Consider the following 19,436-nt stretch of genomic DNA (forward strand, 5'->3'; position numbering starts at 1 on the left):
ATCCCGTCAACTAAACAATGTCGGTTGGCGGGCCCCAGAGGAAGACGCTTCTCTGTGGCGGCCCCGGCCCTTTGGAATCAACTCACCCCAGAGATTAGAACTGCCCCCACCCTCCTTGCCTTTCGTAAATTGCTAAAGACCCACCTATGTCGCCAGGGGAATTAAGGGGGAATTAAGATACCCCCCGGCATATATAGTTTATGCATGGAATGATTGTGTTGCATGGTTTTAATGTTGGGTTTTAAATGTTTTTTAATATTAGATTTGTTATACTGTGTTATTTTGTTGTGAGCTGCTCCGAGTCCACAGAGAGGGGCGGCATACAAATCTAATAAATTATTATTATTATTATTATTATTATTATTATTATTACTATTATTATTATTATTATTATTATTATTATTATTATTATTATTATTATTATGTCAATACAACACAGCAAACGAGATCACTATGCTGGATTTCGTATTTCATCACCAGTCGGGCGGCCTTTTGCAATTGACAGAAGGAGATTTTGTCAATTCCAATGGTTTTCAAATGTCCGCTGAGATCCTTTGGCACTGCGCCCAGCGTGCCAAGTACCACTGGGACCACTTTCACGGGCTTATGCCAGAGTCGTTGCACCTCGATTTTTAGATCTTCGTATTTCACTAATTTCTCCAGCTGCTTCTCCTCAATTCTGCTGTCTCCTGGGATTGCGATGTCGATGATCCATACTTTCCACAATCAGGATGTCTGGTGTGTTATGCTTCAGAATTCGGTCAGTCTGAAGTCTGAAGTCCCACAGTAGTTTTGCTTGCTCATTTTCAACCACTTTTTCGGACTTTGCCACTAGTAAATGATAGTTCCGGCACAATAATAATAATAATTATTATTATTACTACTACTACTGTTGTTGTTGTTGTTATTGTTGTTGTTGTTGTTGTTGTTATTATTATTATTATTATTATTATTATTATTATTATTATTATTATTATTATTATTATAGTCTCCATGTCCAGTAGTGTTGGACATCCTCTGGGGAGCTTTAGGTCTTCCTTCTTCCTTGTAATAGGGATGGTGAACAATGTCGTCTTCCACTAGATTGATTCAGGATGACCCCACTCAGGGTCTTCTGTCCCATGTCCTCTCCCTCCAACTCTTTTGGCCCTTTTGTCTTTCCAGGCATCTATCAATGTGCTGTTAAGCATCGTCAACCAGAAAGCTGGAATGGCAGAATCGGAAGGCCAACCGAGCGGGCCAAAGAGCAGAGGACGGAAGGGCCTTCTGCTCCGGCCAATCATCTGCATTTGCAATGACCAGTAAGCGGTGGTCTTTGGGGGAGTTCAGGGGAGGGCACACACACCTCGGCCGGTTCGTGGGACAAGAAAAAGGAAGCAAAGCCTGATTGGGTTTTCATCAAAATCTTGGCATATTTCAAGGCTAATTTAACCTTGATAGGATGAATCTCCCATTTATTTATTTATTTATTTTTAAGTTTATTGATTTTAAAAAGAATATTTCTCATATGGGGTTTTTTTGTACAGGTCTTAATCCGTATCTATTACATTTTAAATATATCATTCATTTCTCTCTATAATCTGTTAAATTATGTACATTCAAATATAAATATCGTAAGTGAAGCATAATATTAGAAAGGGGAAAAAATGAAATATCAATAAGCATAAATTCAGTCCCTTGTTTTTATTTCATTTATATTATTATTACAAAATGTTTATTTTTATTTCTATATATACCAATACTTTGTATTGTTACTTTTCAGTTTTTATTTTGAATCCATTTGTGCCATTTGTCGTATAATTCCTTAATTTCTTTATGTTTTATTCCCTTGATTGAGTTTGTCATTTCATCCATCTCTGCACATCTATATATTTTATCAATAATTAAACTTTCCGATGGGGGCTCGGATTGGGAGAGATCATGGAACACAATTTCTAAAATCACACTGTCAGCAGCATATAAAGAAAAAATTTATAAACTTTTCTATAGATGGTACATGCCCCCATTAAGGCTAGCAAAGATTTACCCGACACTACAAGACACTTGCTGGAAATGTAAAAAACAAAAAGGTTCCTTTTTTCATATGTGATGGTCCTGCCCTAAAATTCAAACAATGTGGAAAACAACCCACAGGTGGCTTACAGAAATTATAATTCAAAGTGTTGGTTATGACCTATAAAGCCCTTCATGGCACCTGACCAGATTATCTCAGGGACCGCCTTCTGCTGCACGAATCCCAGCGACCAGTCAGGTCCCACAGAGTGGGTCTTCTCCGGATCCCATCAACTAAACAATGTTGTTTAGCAGGACCCAGGGGAAGAGCCTTCTCTGTGGTGGCCCCAGCCCTTTGGAACCAACTCCCCCCAGAGATTAGAATTGCCCCCACACTCCTCGCCTTTAGTAAAGTTCTTAAAACCCACCTCTGCCGTCAGGCATGGGGGAACTGAGATATTCTTTCCCGCTAGGCCGGGTTCGTATCTCGAAAAGTTCGTATGTTGAGGGGTTCGTAAGACAAGGTATCACTGTACAATGTTAAGAAAAATAAAAAAGAGAAAGAAAAGTGATGAATAAAGAAGAGGGGGAAAAGAATAGTTTCCAATTCTCTTTACAAACAAGATAAATTTATTGCCTGTGTTCCTCTTTAACATTTATTTATTTATTTATTCATTTATTTGTTCATTTATTCATTTATTTATTTGATTTTTATGCCGCCCTCCTCCTTAGACTCGGGGCGGCTTACAACATATTAGCAATAGCACTTTTTTTTTAACAGAGCTAGGCTATTGCCCCCACAATCAGGGTCCTCATTTGACCCACCTCGGAAGGATGGAAGGCTGAGTCAACCTTGAGCCGGTGATGAGATTTGAAGCACTGACCTTCCGATCTACAGTCAGCTTCAGTGGCCTGCAGTACAGTGATCCCCCGAGTTTCGCGATCTCGATCTTTGCGAAACGCTATATCGCGATTTTTCCACCCGATGATGTAACTCCCTTCCTTTCTCATCTTTCTTTCTCTCTCTCTTTCTCTATCTTGCTTCTTCCTCTCTCACACTCTCTTCCTCCCTCTCTCATCTCTTTCTTTCCTTCTCTCTCTTTCTCTATCTCTCCCCCTCTTGTTCTCGAGCGGCGGGTGGCACCCAGGGAAGGTTCCTTCGGCCGCCCACCAGCTGATCTGCTCGGCAGCGCAGTAGCAGCGAGGAGCCGAAGATGGGGTTTCCCCTTTGCGTGGGCAACGGGGAAACCTCATCTTCGGCTCCTCGCTGCTACTGCGCTGCCGAGCAGATCAGCTGGTGGGCGGCCGAATGAACCTTCCCTGGGTCTTCAACTCCCAGAGCGGCGGACAAGCGGAAAAGCGGCGGATAAGCGGGCAGGCAGGCGGCTCCTCAGCTGCTGGGTCTTCCCAGGTGCGGAAGTAAAAACACCATCTGCGCATGCGCGGCCATGGAAAAAGGGGCGCGCATGCGCAGATGGTGTTTTTACTTCCGCACCGCTACATCACGAGAAATCGATTATCGCGAGGGGTCTTGGAACGGAACCCTCGCGATAATCGGGGGATCACTGTACAGCACTCTACCTGCTGTGCCACCCCCGGTCTATTACACCATGATTCCCTTTCCCCCATATTTTGTCCTTTCCAATCATCAAATCTATAAATAACCAGTTCTTTTTTCCCCCTTCCATTTTCAGCAAAAAGGCCGTAAGGGGGTTTCTAGTCACCAATGTCTTTTCCATAATCAAAAAGTTGTTTTTAAACCTTTGTCAAACACTGCTACCAAGTATTCCTCTGTTCTGGATATTTTCATCTCTTTCCATCCTGTTGCATATTTTTTCCTTCTGTTTTCCAGATACGTCCCTGCTTTGCGACTCCTGAAGCAGCAAGCGTTTCTCCTCCACTTTCCTTCGACTCTGCAATCGAGGCTGGTCCAAAGGCTGCACGAGGCAAGCACACCCAGCCCCCTGGCAATACTGGCCCAAAGGGGTTTTGCTCCAGGCAATAATCGGGATTTTGCTAATTACTTATTCTTATACTAATTCATGGGCTTCTCTAAGTATGCCCATATTACTCCAACACTCCGCAGTCTGCATTGGTTGCCGATCAGTTTCCGGTCACAATTCAAAGTGTTGGTTATGACCTATAAAGCCCTTCATGGCACCGGACCAGAATATCTTCGGGACCGCCTTCTGCCGCACGAATCCCAGCGACCGGTTAGGTCCCACAGAGTGGGCCTTCTCTGGGTCCCGTTGACTAAACAATGTCGTCTGGCGGGACCCAGGGGAAGAGCCTTCTCTGTGGTGGCTCCGACCCTCTGGAACCAGCTCCCCCCAGAGATTAGGATTGCCCCCACCCTCCTCGCCTTTCGTAAACTTCTTAAAACCCACCTCTGCCGTCAGGCATGGGGGAACTAAAACACCTCCCCCTTGCCCATGCTGTTTTGTTGATTGATTGACTGTGTGCCTGTTTTTTATATATATTGGGATTGTTTTATGAAATTACTAATTTTAAAGTGTATTTAGATTGGTGGACATTGGATTTGTTATTGTGTACTGTTTTTTTATTATTGTTGTGAGCCGCCCCGAGTTTTCGGAGGGGGCGGCATATAAATCCAATAAATCTAATCTAATCTAATCTACTTATTCTTATACTAATTCATGGGCTTCTCTAAGTATCCCCATATTACTCCAACACTCCGCAGTCTGCATTGGTTGCCGATCAGTTTCCGGTCACAATTCAAAGTGTTGGTTATGACCTATAAAGCCCTTCATGGCACCGGACCAGAATATCTTCGGGACCGCCTTCTGCCGCACGAATCCCAGCGACAGACTAGGTCCCACAGAGTGGGCCTTCTCTGGGTCCCGTTGACTAAACAATGTCGTCTGGCGAGACCCAGGGGAAGAGCCTTCTCTGTGGTGGCTCCAACCCTCTGGAACCAGCTCCCCCCTGAGATTAGGATTGCCCCCACCCTCCTTGCCTTTCGTAACTCCTTAAAACCCACCTCTGCAGTCAGGCATGGGGGAATTGAAACATCTCCCCTTGCCCATGTTGTTTTGGTGTTTGATTGATTGTGTGCTTGTTTTTTACATATTGGGGTTGCTTTTATGAATTTTTTAACCTAAAACTGTAATTAGATTGGTAAATATTAGATTTGTCACTATGTACTGTTTTTGCCATTGTTGTGAGCCGCCCCGAGTCTGCGGAGAGGGGCGGCATATAAATCCAATAAATCTAATCTAATCTAATCTAATTCCTGTATTAAAACAATGCATTTTGTGTATGCAGGGCCACCTGTGCAGCAGCCTAATGCCCACCCTTGTGCTTTTCAGATTGCCGTCATGCAGGGCATGAAAGCTGATATTGGGGCACTCACAATATTGTGTGAGAAGACCGACAATGACATCCGCTCTTGTATCAACACTCTACAGGTTAGTTCCCATTGTTGGCCAATTCCAATTTTCCCCATCTTGTAAGCTGAAAGCCGCACAAATGCTGTATTATTATTTCATCTCCGTGCTCACACCTTCATATTTAAAAGGTTCTGCATAAACGCTTCACTGTTGTGATAATGTTGGTTCGCTATTAAAAAATGGGCTGCTTGAGAACCAGACATGCAGGCCCAGAACTCAAGCGTTGCTGCATAGCCACAAGGAACAGAAGTTTGTCTGTTTGGAGAAAGATTCTCAGACAGATGAACTGGGCGTCTTTTGCTTGCTCAGATTCTTCCTGAGCTAAGCTGGTCAGTGTTGTGTGTACTCCTGTTCAGTTTGGGGATTTTGCAGATTCTGATTTGGAAAGTGCTTATGAATTAGTGGTAGGGCCTGATTTACAGGCAGAAGAAGGAGGAGGCCAATCACAGGACGTTTCTATGAGTTCAGATTCAAGTGAAGGAGAAACAGATATTAGATGGATAAATCCTTATTTCAGACGCTTGCAGAGGCGAAGAGAGTAAGTGTCAGGGAAGAAATATTAAGGAGAGGAACGGGTTAATTAAGTAAGTAATTAATTCGTCACGTCCGGGTGTCAGCAGAAGAGAAGGGTTGAGTTGTCAATCTGTTATTAAGAAATATGGAAGTTTCTTCAAGCAGCTCCAAAAGTAAGTTTTGCTTTGTGTGCTTTTAATTGCAGTTTTTTTATTACTCTGGGCTGGCTCTGACTAGCCATAAATCTTAGAATGACTTGTAGAATGCTTTGATGATTTTGATGTTGGCTTGCCTACCGAAGTTTGAGATAAGAGAGCTCTGCGTGCCGAGATGACGCAGTGTGGAACAGAGGAAAGAAAAATAAAGATGATGTTTTGTTTTACAAATCTGTGCATTTAGCAATCCTTTATTCTAATTAATAGTGGCCTTAGCCAGAGATCAGAACAGTGAGGATGAGAATCTAACTCGTCCCTCCCTTCCCCTCCTCCATTCCGCCCCACGTGACCTATTCTCTTCTTGTTCCAGTTCCTGTATGGCCGAGGGAAGACAGAGGTGAACGTGAGGACGGTTCAGGCGGCAACGGTGGGCTTAAAGGACCGGAACAAGGGGCTCTTTTCCATTTGGCAGGAGATCTTCCAGCTGCCCAAAGTGCGGAGGTGAGAAGGAACTGCTCTCATCTCTCACTCAACCTGGCCTTCATCTGTTCCTTAACTTAAATAACGCAGAAACGCCACTCGCTGCCTTTTCTTGGCTCCTCCCACAGAAGCTCACCTCTGTTCTTACCGCTTTCTTTCTCTTGCCAAGGAAGAACTTGGGAATGGACCCTTCCCTCCCAGCCAGCCTCCTTCTTAGTGGCGCTGCGGCCGATGACGTTGGCAGAGGCGCAGGCCAGGCCGCCATCAGTACCTCCGCTCAGCAGTTCCACCGCATTTTGCACCTCAGCGTTTCTTCGGGGGAATATGAAAAGCTCAGCCAGGTACCGGCATTTAGATGAAGTTCATTTCCTCGGTTCAAAGCTGCCTCCCTGTTGGTATGTTTCGGTGCAGCTGGGTTGCGGGACCTTCGACATGCGTAGAGCAGAGTTTAAGGAAGAGTGTGGATGTGTGATACAGCCAGTAAACGACACAGACTTAGTATGCTAAGCAAGTATTATTTACATATACAGTGATACCTCGTCTTACGAACCCCTCTTCATACGAACTTTTCGTGATACGAACCTGGTGCTTAAGATTTTTTTGTCTCTTCTTCCGAACTACAGTGGTACCTCATCTTACGAACACCTCTTCTAACGAACTTTTCAAGATACGAACCCGGTGTTTAAGATTTTTTTGCCTCTTCTTCCAAACTATTTTCACCTTACCAACCCAAGCAGCTGCTGCTGGGATGAAGGGCTTTCTTTTTTTCCCCCTTTTTTGAAGAAAGAAAAGAGAGGGGCAGCTTGGAGGAGTAAAGATTTTGCATGCTTGCAAAAGCACTGAAACGGTGTCTTTTGAAGAAAGAAAAGGGAGGGGCAGCTTGGAGGAGTAAAGATTTTGCATGCTTGCAAAGGCACTGAAACGGTGTCTTTTGAAGAAAGAAAAGGGAGGGGCAGCTTGGAGGAGTAAAGATTTTGCATGCTTGCAAAAGCACTGAAACGGTGTCTTTTGAAGAAAGAAAAGGGAGGGGCAGCTTGGAGGAGTAAAGATTTTGCATGCTTGCAAAGGCACTGAAACGGTGTCTTTTGAAGAAAGAAAAGGGAGGGGCGCCCCCCTTGCCTTTCTTCCTTCCCACTCACCCTTTAGCCTAGCCTTGCTTCTTCCACCCGCCCCCTTTAGCTGCTCCTCCCTGCCCTCTGTTCGCCTCCCTTCTAAAGTTTGGGATTTTCCTGAAGGATTTGCACGCATTATTTGCTTTCACATTGATTCCTATGGGAAACATTGTTTCATCTTATGAACTTTTCACCTTACGAACCTCCTGGAACCAATTAAGTTCGTATGATGAGGTACCACTGTATTTTCACCTTACGAACCTGAGCTGCTGCCGCTGGGATGCTCCGCCTCCGGACTTCCGTTGCCAGCCAAAGCACGGGGATTTCCCTGAGCCTCCCCTCGCTGGGAAACCCCACCTTTGGACTTCCGTTGACGATTCCCTTCATTTTTGCCGGCACTGCTTTGAATCCCAGCGAGGGGAGCTTCAGGGGAATCCCAGCATTTCGGCTGGCAACGGAAGTCCGGATGTGGGGTTTCCCAGCGAGGGGAGCCACAGGGGAATCCCAGTGCTTCGGCTGGCAATGGAAGTCCGGAGGCGAGGATTCCCAGCAGCGCAAGGCAAAAAGGGTGACTTTTGGGATGGGGTTGCGTGCATTATTTTCTTTTACATTGATTCCTATGGGGAAAATTGCTTCGGCTTACGAACTTTTCATCTTACGAATCTGGTCACGGAATGAATTAAGTTCGTAAGACGAGGTATCACTGTATATATATACAGTGGCACCTCATCTTACGAACGCCTCTTCTAACGAACTTTTCAAGATACGAACCGGGTGTTTAAGATTTTGTTGCCTCTTCTTCCGAACTATTTTCACCTTACGAACCCAAGCAGCTGCTGCTGGGATGAAGGGGTTTCTTTTTTTCCCCTTTTTTGAAGAAAGAAAAGGGAGGGGCTGCTTGGAGTAGGAAACATTTTGCAGAGAACAATGTGTTTGCAAAGGAACTGAAACGGTGTCTTTTGAAGAAAGAAAAGGGAGGAGGGAGGGGCAGCTTGGGGGAGGAAAAATTTTGTAGAGAACAACGTGCTTGCAAAGGAACTGAAACAGTGTCTTTTGAAGAAAGAAAAGGGAGGGGCGCCCCCCTTGCCTTTCTTCCTTCCCACTCACCCTTTAGCCTAGCCTTGCTTCTTCCACCCGCCCCCTTTAGCTGCTCCTCCCTGCCCTCTGTTCGCCTCCCTTCTAAAGTTTGGGATTTTCCTGAAGGATTTGCAATCATTATTTGCTTTTACCTTGATTCCTATGGGAAACATTGTTTCGTCTTACGAACTTTTCACCTTACGAACCTCCTCCTGGAACCAATTAAGTTCGTATGATGAGGTACCACTGTATTTACAAGCACAAAGCAGAAATAATCAACAAACCTCACATAGCAGCACGAAGCAGAATATACTCCCCCTCAAGGTAAAGGCAAAAAGGTGAATGAGCTATCTGGCGCCCTCTTATGGCGAACCAGACAAAGTCCTTAAAGAGATATTGCAATACAATTACAATTGGTAGTTTAACATACATGGCAACCCCAATTATCGGTGTGTACCATGTACTAACACTCCCCATCTCAGGGAAGGTGCTAGGGCAGGAGGCAGCTGACGATCAATGCTTGCCGTGGGTTGGCTGTGGTGGGACCAAGCGGCGGAGCGGGTGCAGCCACGTCCCCATTCACACAACGGTCCGGTCTCGTCTGGGAGGCTCCTGTAGCTGCTGGTTTCACCCTGGACCTGTTTCTCGCAGGGTTTGTACGACAATTTCCTCCATATGAAGGTGAAGGATCACAGCCTGGACTCGGTCTGCTTGGCCCTGGAGTGGCTCGGCTTCTCTGACCTGCTGGGCAAGGCGATCCTGGGCAGCCAGAGCTTCCAGCTGATGAGATACCTGCCCTTCCTCCCGGTTTCTTTCCACCTGCTCTTTGCCGCTTCCAGCATTCCCAGACTGACGTATCCACACAGCCAACATGAGGTAGGAACGGAGAGAAAAAAGCCACCAGGGATTTTGGCATCCGCCCCCTTCCTGATTCAGAACATTCCCAGATGATCATGAGGTTGAGAGCTGCCATTTGTTTGTTTGTTTGTTTGTTTGTTTGTTTGTTTGTCTGTTTAATTTATTTTAATTAATTAATTTATTTTAATTAATTAATTTATTTATTTTATTTTAATTTATTAATTTATTTTATTTTAATTTATTAATTTATTTTATTTATTTTAATTATTTTTTAATTTTATTTATTTATTTTATTTTAATTTATTTATTTATTCTAATTAATTAATTTGTTTATTTAATTTATTTTAATTTATTTAATTTATTTTTATTTATTTAATTTATTTTACTGATTGATTGATTGATTGATTGATTGATTGGATTTGTATGCCGCCCTAGACTCGGGGCGGCTAACAACAGTGATAAAAACAGCATGTGACAATCCAATATTAAAACAGTTAAAAACCCTTGTAATAAAACCAATCCTACATACAAACATACCATGCATAAATTGTAGAAGCCTAGGGGGAAAGAATATCTCAGTTCCCCCATGCCTGACGGCAGAGGTGGGTTTTAAGGACCTTACGAAAGGCAAGGAGGGTGGGGGCAACTCTGATATCTGGGGGGAGTTGGTTCCAAAGGGTCGGGGCCGCCACAGAGAAGGCTCCTCCCCTGGGTCCCGCCAAATGACATTGCTTAGTTGACGGGACCCGGAGAAGGCCAACTCTGTGGGACCTAACTGGTCGCTGGGATTCGTGCGGCAGAAGGCGGTCCCGGAGATATTCTGGTCCGATGCCATGAAGGGCTTTATAGGTCATAACCAACACTTTGAATTGTGACCGGAAACTGATCAGCAACCAATGCAGACTGCGGAGTGTTGGTGTAACATGGGCATATTTAGGAAAGCCCACGATAGCTCTCGCAGCTGCATTCTGCACGATCTGAAGTTTCCGAACACTTTTCAAAGGTAGCCCCATGTAGAGAGCATTACAGTAGTCGAGCCTCAAGGTGATGAGGGCTTCCGCTTCCGACATACCTGTTCCAAAGCTCGTATGCCTCTTATGGAGAGGAGGCATCATTTAGGCATAAAAATTGAACTTTTGCAAGCAAATTCAGATAGCCTCAAGTTCAGTTTAGGGACAACTGCAGAAAACTCCTAAGTGCAAGATCTACTGAGTTGGTGTCAACTCTTCCAGATTAGATAGAGTGGGGAAAGAAACGAAAGATTAGAACCTCATTTTATTATAATAATCATGAAAGCCTACCATTGTTTTACCTTCTTTCTCTTTTATACCAAAGATAGTCAAGATTTATTTATTATTTATTTATTTATTTAGATTTGTATGCCGCCCCTCTCCGTAGACTCGGGGCAGCTCACAACAACAATAGAACAATTCATAACAAATCTAATCATTTAAAAACATTTTAAAAACCCCATTATTAATCAGACATATATGCAAACATACCATTCATAAATTGTATAGGCCTGGGGGAGATATCTCAATTCCCCCATGTTTAGCGGCAAAGGTGGGTTTTAAGGAGTTTACAGAAGGCAAGGGGTCCTCGGAGGGGGCGGCATAGAAATACAATAAATATTTTTTTATTTCTCTCGCCTACCTGTGTTTGTGAGCTAAGTTCAGGTTCTCCCAGTGGGTGTGGCCTTTTCCTTCCAGGCTGTCTGTGGGAGGCGGCTTCTTAGGGAGGCTTTGACCATCGACATACCTCTTGCAGTCTTTTGGGAGAAATTGCACTATTCTGCATGAGGGTGACAAAATCTCGTTGCAAATGTTTCCTCTTCTCTTTTTGTCACTCAGGCTCTGTCCAAACTGACCCAGATGCACCACCTGGTAGATTCCATGATTTCTGGAATTGCGCCCAACTCGCGCAGTCGTGTCCGACCTCAATCGTTTACCCTGGAAGCCCTTTGCCTCCTCTTGGAGATTATTTCACCCAAACTCAGACCGGTAAGAAGAAGAAGAACTCCTTCCTGGGGGTGGGAAGGGCTTCATGGGTCAGATTAGATTAGATTAGATTTATTGGATTTATATGCCGCCCCTCTCCGCAAACTCGGGGCGGCTCACAACAATAATAAAAAACAGTACATAATAACAAATCCAATGCCCACCAATCTAATTACAATTTAAAATTAGTAACTTCATAAAACAGTCCCAATATATATAAAAAACAGGCACACAGTCAATCAATCAAACGGCAAAACAACATGGGCAAGGGGGAGATGTTTTAGTTCCCCCATGCCTGACGGCAGAGGTGGGTCTTAAGGAGTTTACGAAAGGCAGGGAGGGTGGGGGCAATCCTAATCTCAGGGGGGAGCTGGTTCCAGAGGGTCGGGGCCCCCACAGAGAAGGCTCTTCCCCTGGGTCCCGCCAGACGACATTGTTTAGTCGACGGGACCCGAAGAAGGCTGACTCTGTGGGACCTAACCGGTCGCTGGGATTCGTGCGGCAGGAGGTGGTCCCGAAGATATTCTGGTCCGGTGCCATGAAGGGCTTTATAGGTCATAACCAACACTTTGAATTGTGACCGGAAACTGATCGGCAACCAATGCAGACTGCGGAGTGTTGGAGTGATATGGGCATACTTAGAGAAGCCCATGATTGCTCTCGCAGCGGCATTCTGCACGATCTGAAGTTTCCGAACACTTTTCAAAGGTAGCTCCATGTAGAGAGCGTTACAGTAGTCGAGCCTCGAGGTGATGAGGGCAGGAGTGACTGTGAGTAATGACTCCCGGGTCAGGACTGGCCGAGGGAGCAACACGATGGCCAGAGAGACGGTGAGAGGCAAACCCTTCGGTCAGAGACACGGCCCCTGCTTCGACCTCTATTGTCCTCCATGGAGCATGAATGGGAGCCCATTTGGGCAGCTTCTCTCAGCTGGCAATGGCAAACCCCTTCTGAGATGGCCAGGAAAACCACAGGGATCTTTTCCAGGCAGTTACTAGGAATCAGTGACCCAAAGGCGCAAGCATGCACACATACACACACACGCGCATGAATGCAGTAACAATGCCTTCTGGCAAGTGGTGATAAATGATGCCAGCTGAAGCAAGGAGAGCTGCTTACCCAGAAATGCAGTTTTGCGCCAGCCTGCCCTGCCCATTTTTCTCTGGCTCAAAAATACAGTGGTACCTCTACTTAACAACTTAATTTGTTCTGTGACCAGGTTCTTAAGTAGAAACGTTACTGGAGGGAGCTGGGTAGGGCTCTCTGCCTCCTGCTTTCACATCCCTCAGAAGCTGGATGGTTGGAGTAGCCAAATGAAGGGATGAATCGCTCTCCCTTGCTCCTCAGGTGAACACACAGCTGTACAGCCAGAGGGAAAAGGAACAGCTCTCGCAGCTCATCAATGTTATGCTGACATACAACCTCACCTACCATCAAGAGCGCACTCCCGAAGGCCAGTACGTCTATAAGCTTGACCCGTAAGTACCTTTTCAGGTGGGTTTCGCACGGTTTCACAATTGTTCTCACTGGAAACGCAACATCGCCTGCAGCATTGGGTCCATAGTTCCCTCTAAGCTGAGCAGTGAGCAATCGCTCACTTAAAAATCATCATCAACTCAGAGTTTTCCAAACCTGCCCAGAAGCCGAGAGGGAAAGAGTGAGAGGGAAGGAGAGAGAGAGGAAGAGAGGAAGAGAGAGAAACAGATAGAAAAAAGAGAGGAAGGAAAAGAGAAAGAAAAAGAATGGGAGTAAGGAAGAGAGAAAGAAAATCAAAATCTAGTTTGAAACTAGCTCAACTATTTAAGTGGCATTTTGATATTGATAGAGTTGCCTTATTATGAGCTCACTGTTATAGACACACAGTACAGTATTTTATTTTGAAATTCTCTGAGGCAAAACAGGGTGGGTTTTTTGTTTGTTTGTTTGTTTGTTTGTTTGTTTATTATTTCTGTGCCGTCCAGTCCCGGAGGGACTGCCGCTCAGACACTATACTTTTCCGCCCACCCCCCAAAAAAATTAGAGGGAACACTGATTGGGTCCCTTGTGAAAATCAGAGAAGCCAGCGGTGCTGCTGATGGGCCCCGAAGTTTATGGTGCTGAAGAAGCGTCTGTTGAAATGCTTCGTGTTCAGAGACAACAAGGGTGTTTCGAGCTACCAAATGGGAGGCTTCAATCCTGGTTCCCTTGGGGATGTTTCAAGGCGAATGGGAAACCAATTCTGCAGAGAAAAATCCCTTCTTGCATGCAAGAATTTTGCAAAGGCTGTGTTCAAAAAGGGGAGTTTCGTAGCTGGAATCTGAAAGTGGTTGGGGTCCCTTCCATCGGTTCAGCCTGCACAGTTGATTCCCCCTGAAATATTCCAGGCACACAGGGATTAACTCTTAGATTCCTGGACATTGGCAGGAAAAGCTCTGGCGACCTCATTGGGCACGTTTGGGTCTATTTCCAGCTCTGAATAGAAGATTGATGGCAGAAAAAGACCTCCTGGTCCATCTAGTCTGCCCTTATGGTATTACAGTGTTCCCTTGCTTTTCACGGGGGATGCGTTCTGAGACCGCCCGCGAAAGTCCAATTTCCGCAAAGTAGAGATGCGGAAGTAAATACACTATTTTTGGCTATGAACAGTATCACAAGCCTTCCCTTAACACTTTAAACCCCTAAATTGCAATTTTCCATTCCCTTAGCAACCATTTAGATTATTACTCACCATGTTTATTTATTAAAGTTTATTTTAAAAAATATTTATTAAATGCAGACGAAAGTTTGGCGATGACATATGACGTCATCGGGTGGGAAAAACCGTGGTATAGGGAAAAAACCCGCAAAGTATTTTTTTAATTAATATTTTTGAAAAACCGTGGTACAGACTTTCTGTGAAGTTCGAACCCGCGAAAATCGAAGGAACACTGTACTTCTATTTTATATTAGGATGGATATATGTTTATCCCAGGCATGTTTAAATTCAGTTACTGTGGATTTACCGACCACGTCTGCTGGAAGTTTGTTCCAAGCCTCTACGACTCTTTCAGTTAAATAATATTTTCTCACGTTGCTTTTGATCTTTCCCCCAACTGACCTCAGATTGTGTCCCCTTGTTTTTGGGTTCACTTTCCTATTGAAAACACTTCTCTCCTTATTTTATTTAAATCTTATTTAACATGTTTAAATGTTTCGATCATGTCTCCCATTTCCCTTCTGTCCTCCAGACCAGTGTTGAATGCTGGCTGGGGAATTCTGGGAGTTGAAGTCCAGATTTCTTCAAGTGGCCAAAGTTGGGAAACACTGCTCCAGACTCTACAGATTGAGTTCATGAAGTCAATAGCTGATTACAGATTGTTGGCGTTGCAAGGGACTTCCGAATCCACCTAGTCCAACACACACACACCCTCCCCGTTCAACAAGGAGTCCCTCGACTCTTTCGGACAAGGGGCAGTCCTTGTTGTGACCCAAATGCCAAAAATTGTATTGAGGTGAACGTGCGGGTGTGAAAGGGGGCGATTTGCTTTTAACCTGCTTTGGATCTTGTTTCCTTTCACGGCGGCCTTGGCTGCAAACCCCAGGAATGTGGAAGAGGTCTGCAGGTTCCCTGACCTCCCGCTTCGAAAACCGCTGACTTACCAGGCCAAGCAACTCATTGCGCGAGAGATCCAAGTGGAGAAGATGAGGCAGATGGAGGCCCCTCGCCAGGTATCGCCTCCTCTTGGCTGGCTGGGCGGGTGGGAGGTTGGCTGGGCCGGTTCTGAGGAGCTGGCAGGTCACTGGGCTCACCTTAGTTTAGTTTAGTTTATTAGATTTGTATGCCACCCCTGTCCGAAGACTCGGGGCGGCTCACAGCATAGCAGTAATTATTTTTATTATTTATTATTTATTAGATTTGTATGCCGCCCCTCTCCGCAGACTCGGGGCGGCTAACAACAGTGGTAAAACAACATGAACAATCCAATTAATAAAAACAACTTAAAAAACCCTTATTATAAAAAACCAAACATACACACAAACATACCATGCATAACTTGTAATAGCCTAGGGGGAAAGGATAGCTTAACTCCCCCATGCCTGACGACAAAGGTGGGTCTTAAGTAATTTGCGAAAGACAAGGAGGGTGGGGACTGTTCTAATCTCTGGGGGGAGTTGGTTCCAGAGGGCCGGGGCCGCCACAGAGAAGGCTCTTCCCCTGGGGCCCGCCAGCCGACATTGTTTGGTCAACGGAACCGGGAGAAGGCCAACTCTGGGACCTAATTGGCCGCTGGGATTCGTGCGGCAGGTGGTGGTCTCGGAGATATTCTGGTCCGATGCCATGTAGGGCTTTATAGGTTATAACCAACACTTGTAATACAATACATTACAAATCTAACAATAAAAAATTAAATACATTTAAAAGACATTAATAACATAATAAAACCCCTAGCTATACAGTCACACACATTCAACCTAATCTATCATGCATTAAGGCCAAAAATATAATAAAAAGGGGGAAAGATGGTAATTATCCCCACGCCTAGCAACAAAAGTGGGTCTTCAGCATTTTACGGAAGGCGAGGAAGGTGGGGGCTATTCGAATCTCTGGAGGGAGTTGATTCCAGAGGGCCGGGGCCGCCACAGAGAAGGCTCTTCCCCTGGATCCCGCCAGCCGACATTGCTTGGTCGACGGGACCCGGAGAAGGCCAACTCTGGGACCTAATTGGCCGCTGGGATTCGTGCGGCAGGTGGTGGTCTCGGAGATATTCCGGTCCAATGCCATGTAGGGCTTTATAGGTCATAACCAACACTTGTCACCTTGCCTTACAAACCCCCCTTTGGACCTGGTCTCCAAGTGCGACCTGCCGATGGTGGGCCGACTGGCCTTTGGGGGCAGTTCAGAAAAGCCAGGCACTCATTTCATTGGACGGGGAGTCCAAAGCAGTTGGCTGCAGCGGCCCACCCCCACCTCACTTTCCCCACTGTGGAATTAATATTCATTAGGATTCAAATATTTAGAGTTGGCCTTCTCCGGGTCCTGACGACTAAACAATGTCATCTGGCGGTCTCCGGGGGAAGAGCCTTCTCTGTGGCGTCCCCGGCCCTCTAGAATCAACTCCCCACGGAGATTAGAACCACCCCTAACTCTCCTTGCCTTTCGTAAATTACCTATGCCGCCAGGCATGGGGTACTTGAGGTATCCCCAGGCTAATGTGATTTATTTATGTATGGTGTGATTGAATTGTATGGCTTTTAATGATATGGGGTTTTATGTTTTTTTAAAGTATTGGATTTGTCACGTTGTTTATCGCTGCTGTGAGCCACTCCGAGTCTTTGGAAAGGGGCAGCATACAAATCTAAATAATAATAATAATAATAATAATAATAATAATAATAATAATAATAATAATATCCAGAGGGCTTGTGAGAAGAAACAGAGCAGGAGGGGACAGTTTTAAAAAGGCAGGGGGGGTCTTAAAAAGGCAGGGGGGCTTAAAAAGGCAGGGGGGGTCGTAAAAAGGCAGGGGGGGTCGTAAAAAGGCAGGGGGGGTCTTAAAAAGGCAAGGGGGGGGTCTTTAAAAGGCAACAGGGGTCTTAAAAAGGCAGGGGGGCTTAAAAAGGCAAGGGGGGTCTTAAAAAGGCAGGGGGGGTCTTAAAAAGGCAAGGGGGGTCTTAAAAAGGCAGGGGGGTCTTAAAAAGGAAGGGGGGTCTTAAAAAGGCAAGGGGGGTCTTAAAAAGGCAGGGGGGTCTTTAAAAGGCAAGGGGGGTCTTAAAAAGGCAGGGGGGTCTTAAAAAGGAAGGGGGGTCTTAAAAAGGCAAGGGGGGTCTTAAAAAGGCAGGGGGGTCTTAAAAAGGAAGGGGGGGTCTTAAAAAGGCAGGGGGGTCTTAAAAAGGAAGGGGGGGTCTTAAAAAGGCAGGGGGGCTCTTAAAAAGGCAAGGGGGGGTCTTTAAAAGGCAAGGGGGGTCTTAAAAAGGCAGGGGGGGTCTTAAAAAGGCAGGGGGGTCTTAAAAAGGAAGGGGGGGTCTTAAAAAGGCAGGGGGGGCTTAAAAAGGAAGGGGGGTCTTAAAAAGGCAAGGGGGGTCTTAAAAAGGCAGGGCGGGTCTTAAAAAGGCAGGGGGGTCTTTCCTTGCCCACCCCGTGCCTTAAATCTGCCACTAATTCCCAGGGGTAGCACCCAGAGCGATCTGCGACGCATTAAAAGCGAAGAAATGCTTTGAATCTGCTATTTTTTAAAAAAATAAACAATTTTAGGAAAATTCACAAATTAATGAGGGCATTTGGGAATGGATCATAAACATTTAAATCGTAAGCAGATTTTAAGGCTAACAGTGGAAGATTGCATGCTGCTCTGCTAAAACTGATGTGATTTCCCCCTTGTTTTATTCTTCCCCCTTCTAAACACCCCGATGTTTCTCCGCCCCCCCCCCCCCTCAGGCATTGGAGGCCAAGCCACTGCCCACAGAAACCAACCATAAGACGGGCACAGGTGGAGAGCGGCTCAAATCCAGGGTCAGGAATCATGAGCAACGCCTTGACCAAATTGTGAAGAGAGCAACAATTGAGGAAAAGGTGATTGGTTTATTATTAGAGTTGAAAGGGACCCTGCAGGTCATCTAGTCCAACCCCCTGCTCAAGCAGGAGACCCTACACCACCCCCAGCCAGATGGCAGTCCAATTTCCTTTTGAATGTGTCGAGTGATAGAAACATAGTGATAGAAACGCAGTCAGGCGGTAGGGAAAGCAAGTAGGATGCTTGGCTGCATAGCTAGAGGTATAACAAGCAGGAAGAGGGAGATTATGATCCCGCTATATAGAATGCTGGTGAGACCACATTTGGAATACTGTGTTCAGTTCTGGAGACCTCACCTACAAAAAGATACTGACAAAATTGAACGGGTCCAAAGACGGGCTACAAGAATGGTGGAAGGTCTTAAGCATAAAACGTATCAGGAAAGACTTAATGAACTCAATCTGTATAGTCTGGAGGACAGAAGGAAAAGGGGGGACATGATCGAAACATTTAAATATGTTAAAGGGTTAAATAAGGTTCAGGAGGGAAGTGTTTTTAATAGGAAAGTGAACACAAGAACAAGGGGACACAATCTGAAGTTAGTTGGGGGAAAGATCAAAAGCAACATGAGAAAGTATTATTTTACTGAAAGAGTAGTAGATGCTTGGAACAAACTTCCAGCAGACGTGGTTGGTAAATCTACAGTAACTGAATTTAAACATGCCTGGGATAAACATATATCCATCCTAAGATAAAATACAGGAAATAGTATAAGGGCAGACTAGATGGACCATGAGGTCTTTTTCTGCCGCCCATGTCTCAACCAAGCATCAGCCAGAAGCCGCCCGTTTGGCCTAGAAACCCCAACAGTCCTGGCGGGATCCTGGGGGGGGGGGGCGATTTCTGAATGAAGCTATGGTGGAATTTAGCCTCGTGTCCCGTCAATTTCCAATTCTGTTTTATTGTTGAGAAATGTAAAGAAGGAACCAGGCGAGGTTGTGAAAGAGCTGCGGGCTGTGGGTTTTGTGTTGCTCTCTGGGAAGCGTGAAAGTCTGGAGTTGGGGAGTGCTGCTGCTGACCTCTGCTCCCCTTCCCCTCTGCCCCCCGCAGCCAGAAAGAGACTTCTTTGGCCAGGTCATCCTCAAGAAGAAGAAGGTGGCGGCCCCTCTAGCAGGTAAGTTGGGAGCGGAAGGGAAGCCTCTTGCCTCTTCCTCTGGTGGGAGGGTGGGGGCCAGAGTTCAGCTCCCTTTGAATCAGGATGGATTGGACTGTCTCTTCAAGGGGAGTGTCGGGTGAGCTCCTCGTCCTCTGCCAGGTGGGTGATGCCCCCCAGGGAACAAGGGAAGGGAGGCCGTCCTTCCAGGCTTCCTTG

At 45.6% G+C, this 19,436-nt stretch overlaps 1 protein-coding gene across 1 annotated transcript in view; it reads left to right on the top strand.

The window, feature by feature from the left end:
- The window catches only part of CHTF18 (chromosome transmission fidelity factor 18), a 45,957-nt gene that overhangs the window by 24,370 nt on the left and 2,151 nt on the right, over window positions 1-19,436 (top strand). The window contains exons 11-21 of the mRNA XM_070760923.1: window positions 1,165-1,301; window positions 3,845-3,938; window positions 5,322-5,420; window positions 6,441-6,571; window positions 6,720-6,891; window positions 9,391-9,615; window positions 11,448-11,597; window positions 12,942-13,072; window positions 15,155-15,281; window positions 17,989-18,123; window positions 19,175-19,238. Coding sequence (XP_070617024.1) covers window positions 1,165-1,301; window positions 3,845-3,938; window positions 5,322-5,420; window positions 6,441-6,571; window positions 6,720-6,891; window positions 9,391-9,615; window positions 11,448-11,597; window positions 12,942-13,072; window positions 15,155-15,281; window positions 17,989-18,123; window positions 19,175-19,238 — 1,465 coding nt within the window. The remainder of the gene's footprint in view (window positions 1-1,164; window positions 1,302-3,844; window positions 3,939-5,321; window positions 5,421-6,440; window positions 6,572-6,719; window positions 6,892-9,390; window positions 9,616-11,447; window positions 11,598-12,941; window positions 13,073-15,154; window positions 15,282-17,988; window positions 18,124-19,174; window positions 19,239-19,436) is intronic.

Source organism: Erythrolamprus reginae, chromosome 9, assembly GCF_031021105.1.
Source record: "Erythrolamprus reginae isolate rEryReg1 chromosome 9, rEryReg1.hap1, whole genome shotgun sequence".
In the NCBI taxonomy this organism is placed as follows: Eukaryota; Metazoa; Chordata; class Lepidosauria; order Squamata; family Dipsadidae; genus Erythrolamprus; species Erythrolamprus reginae.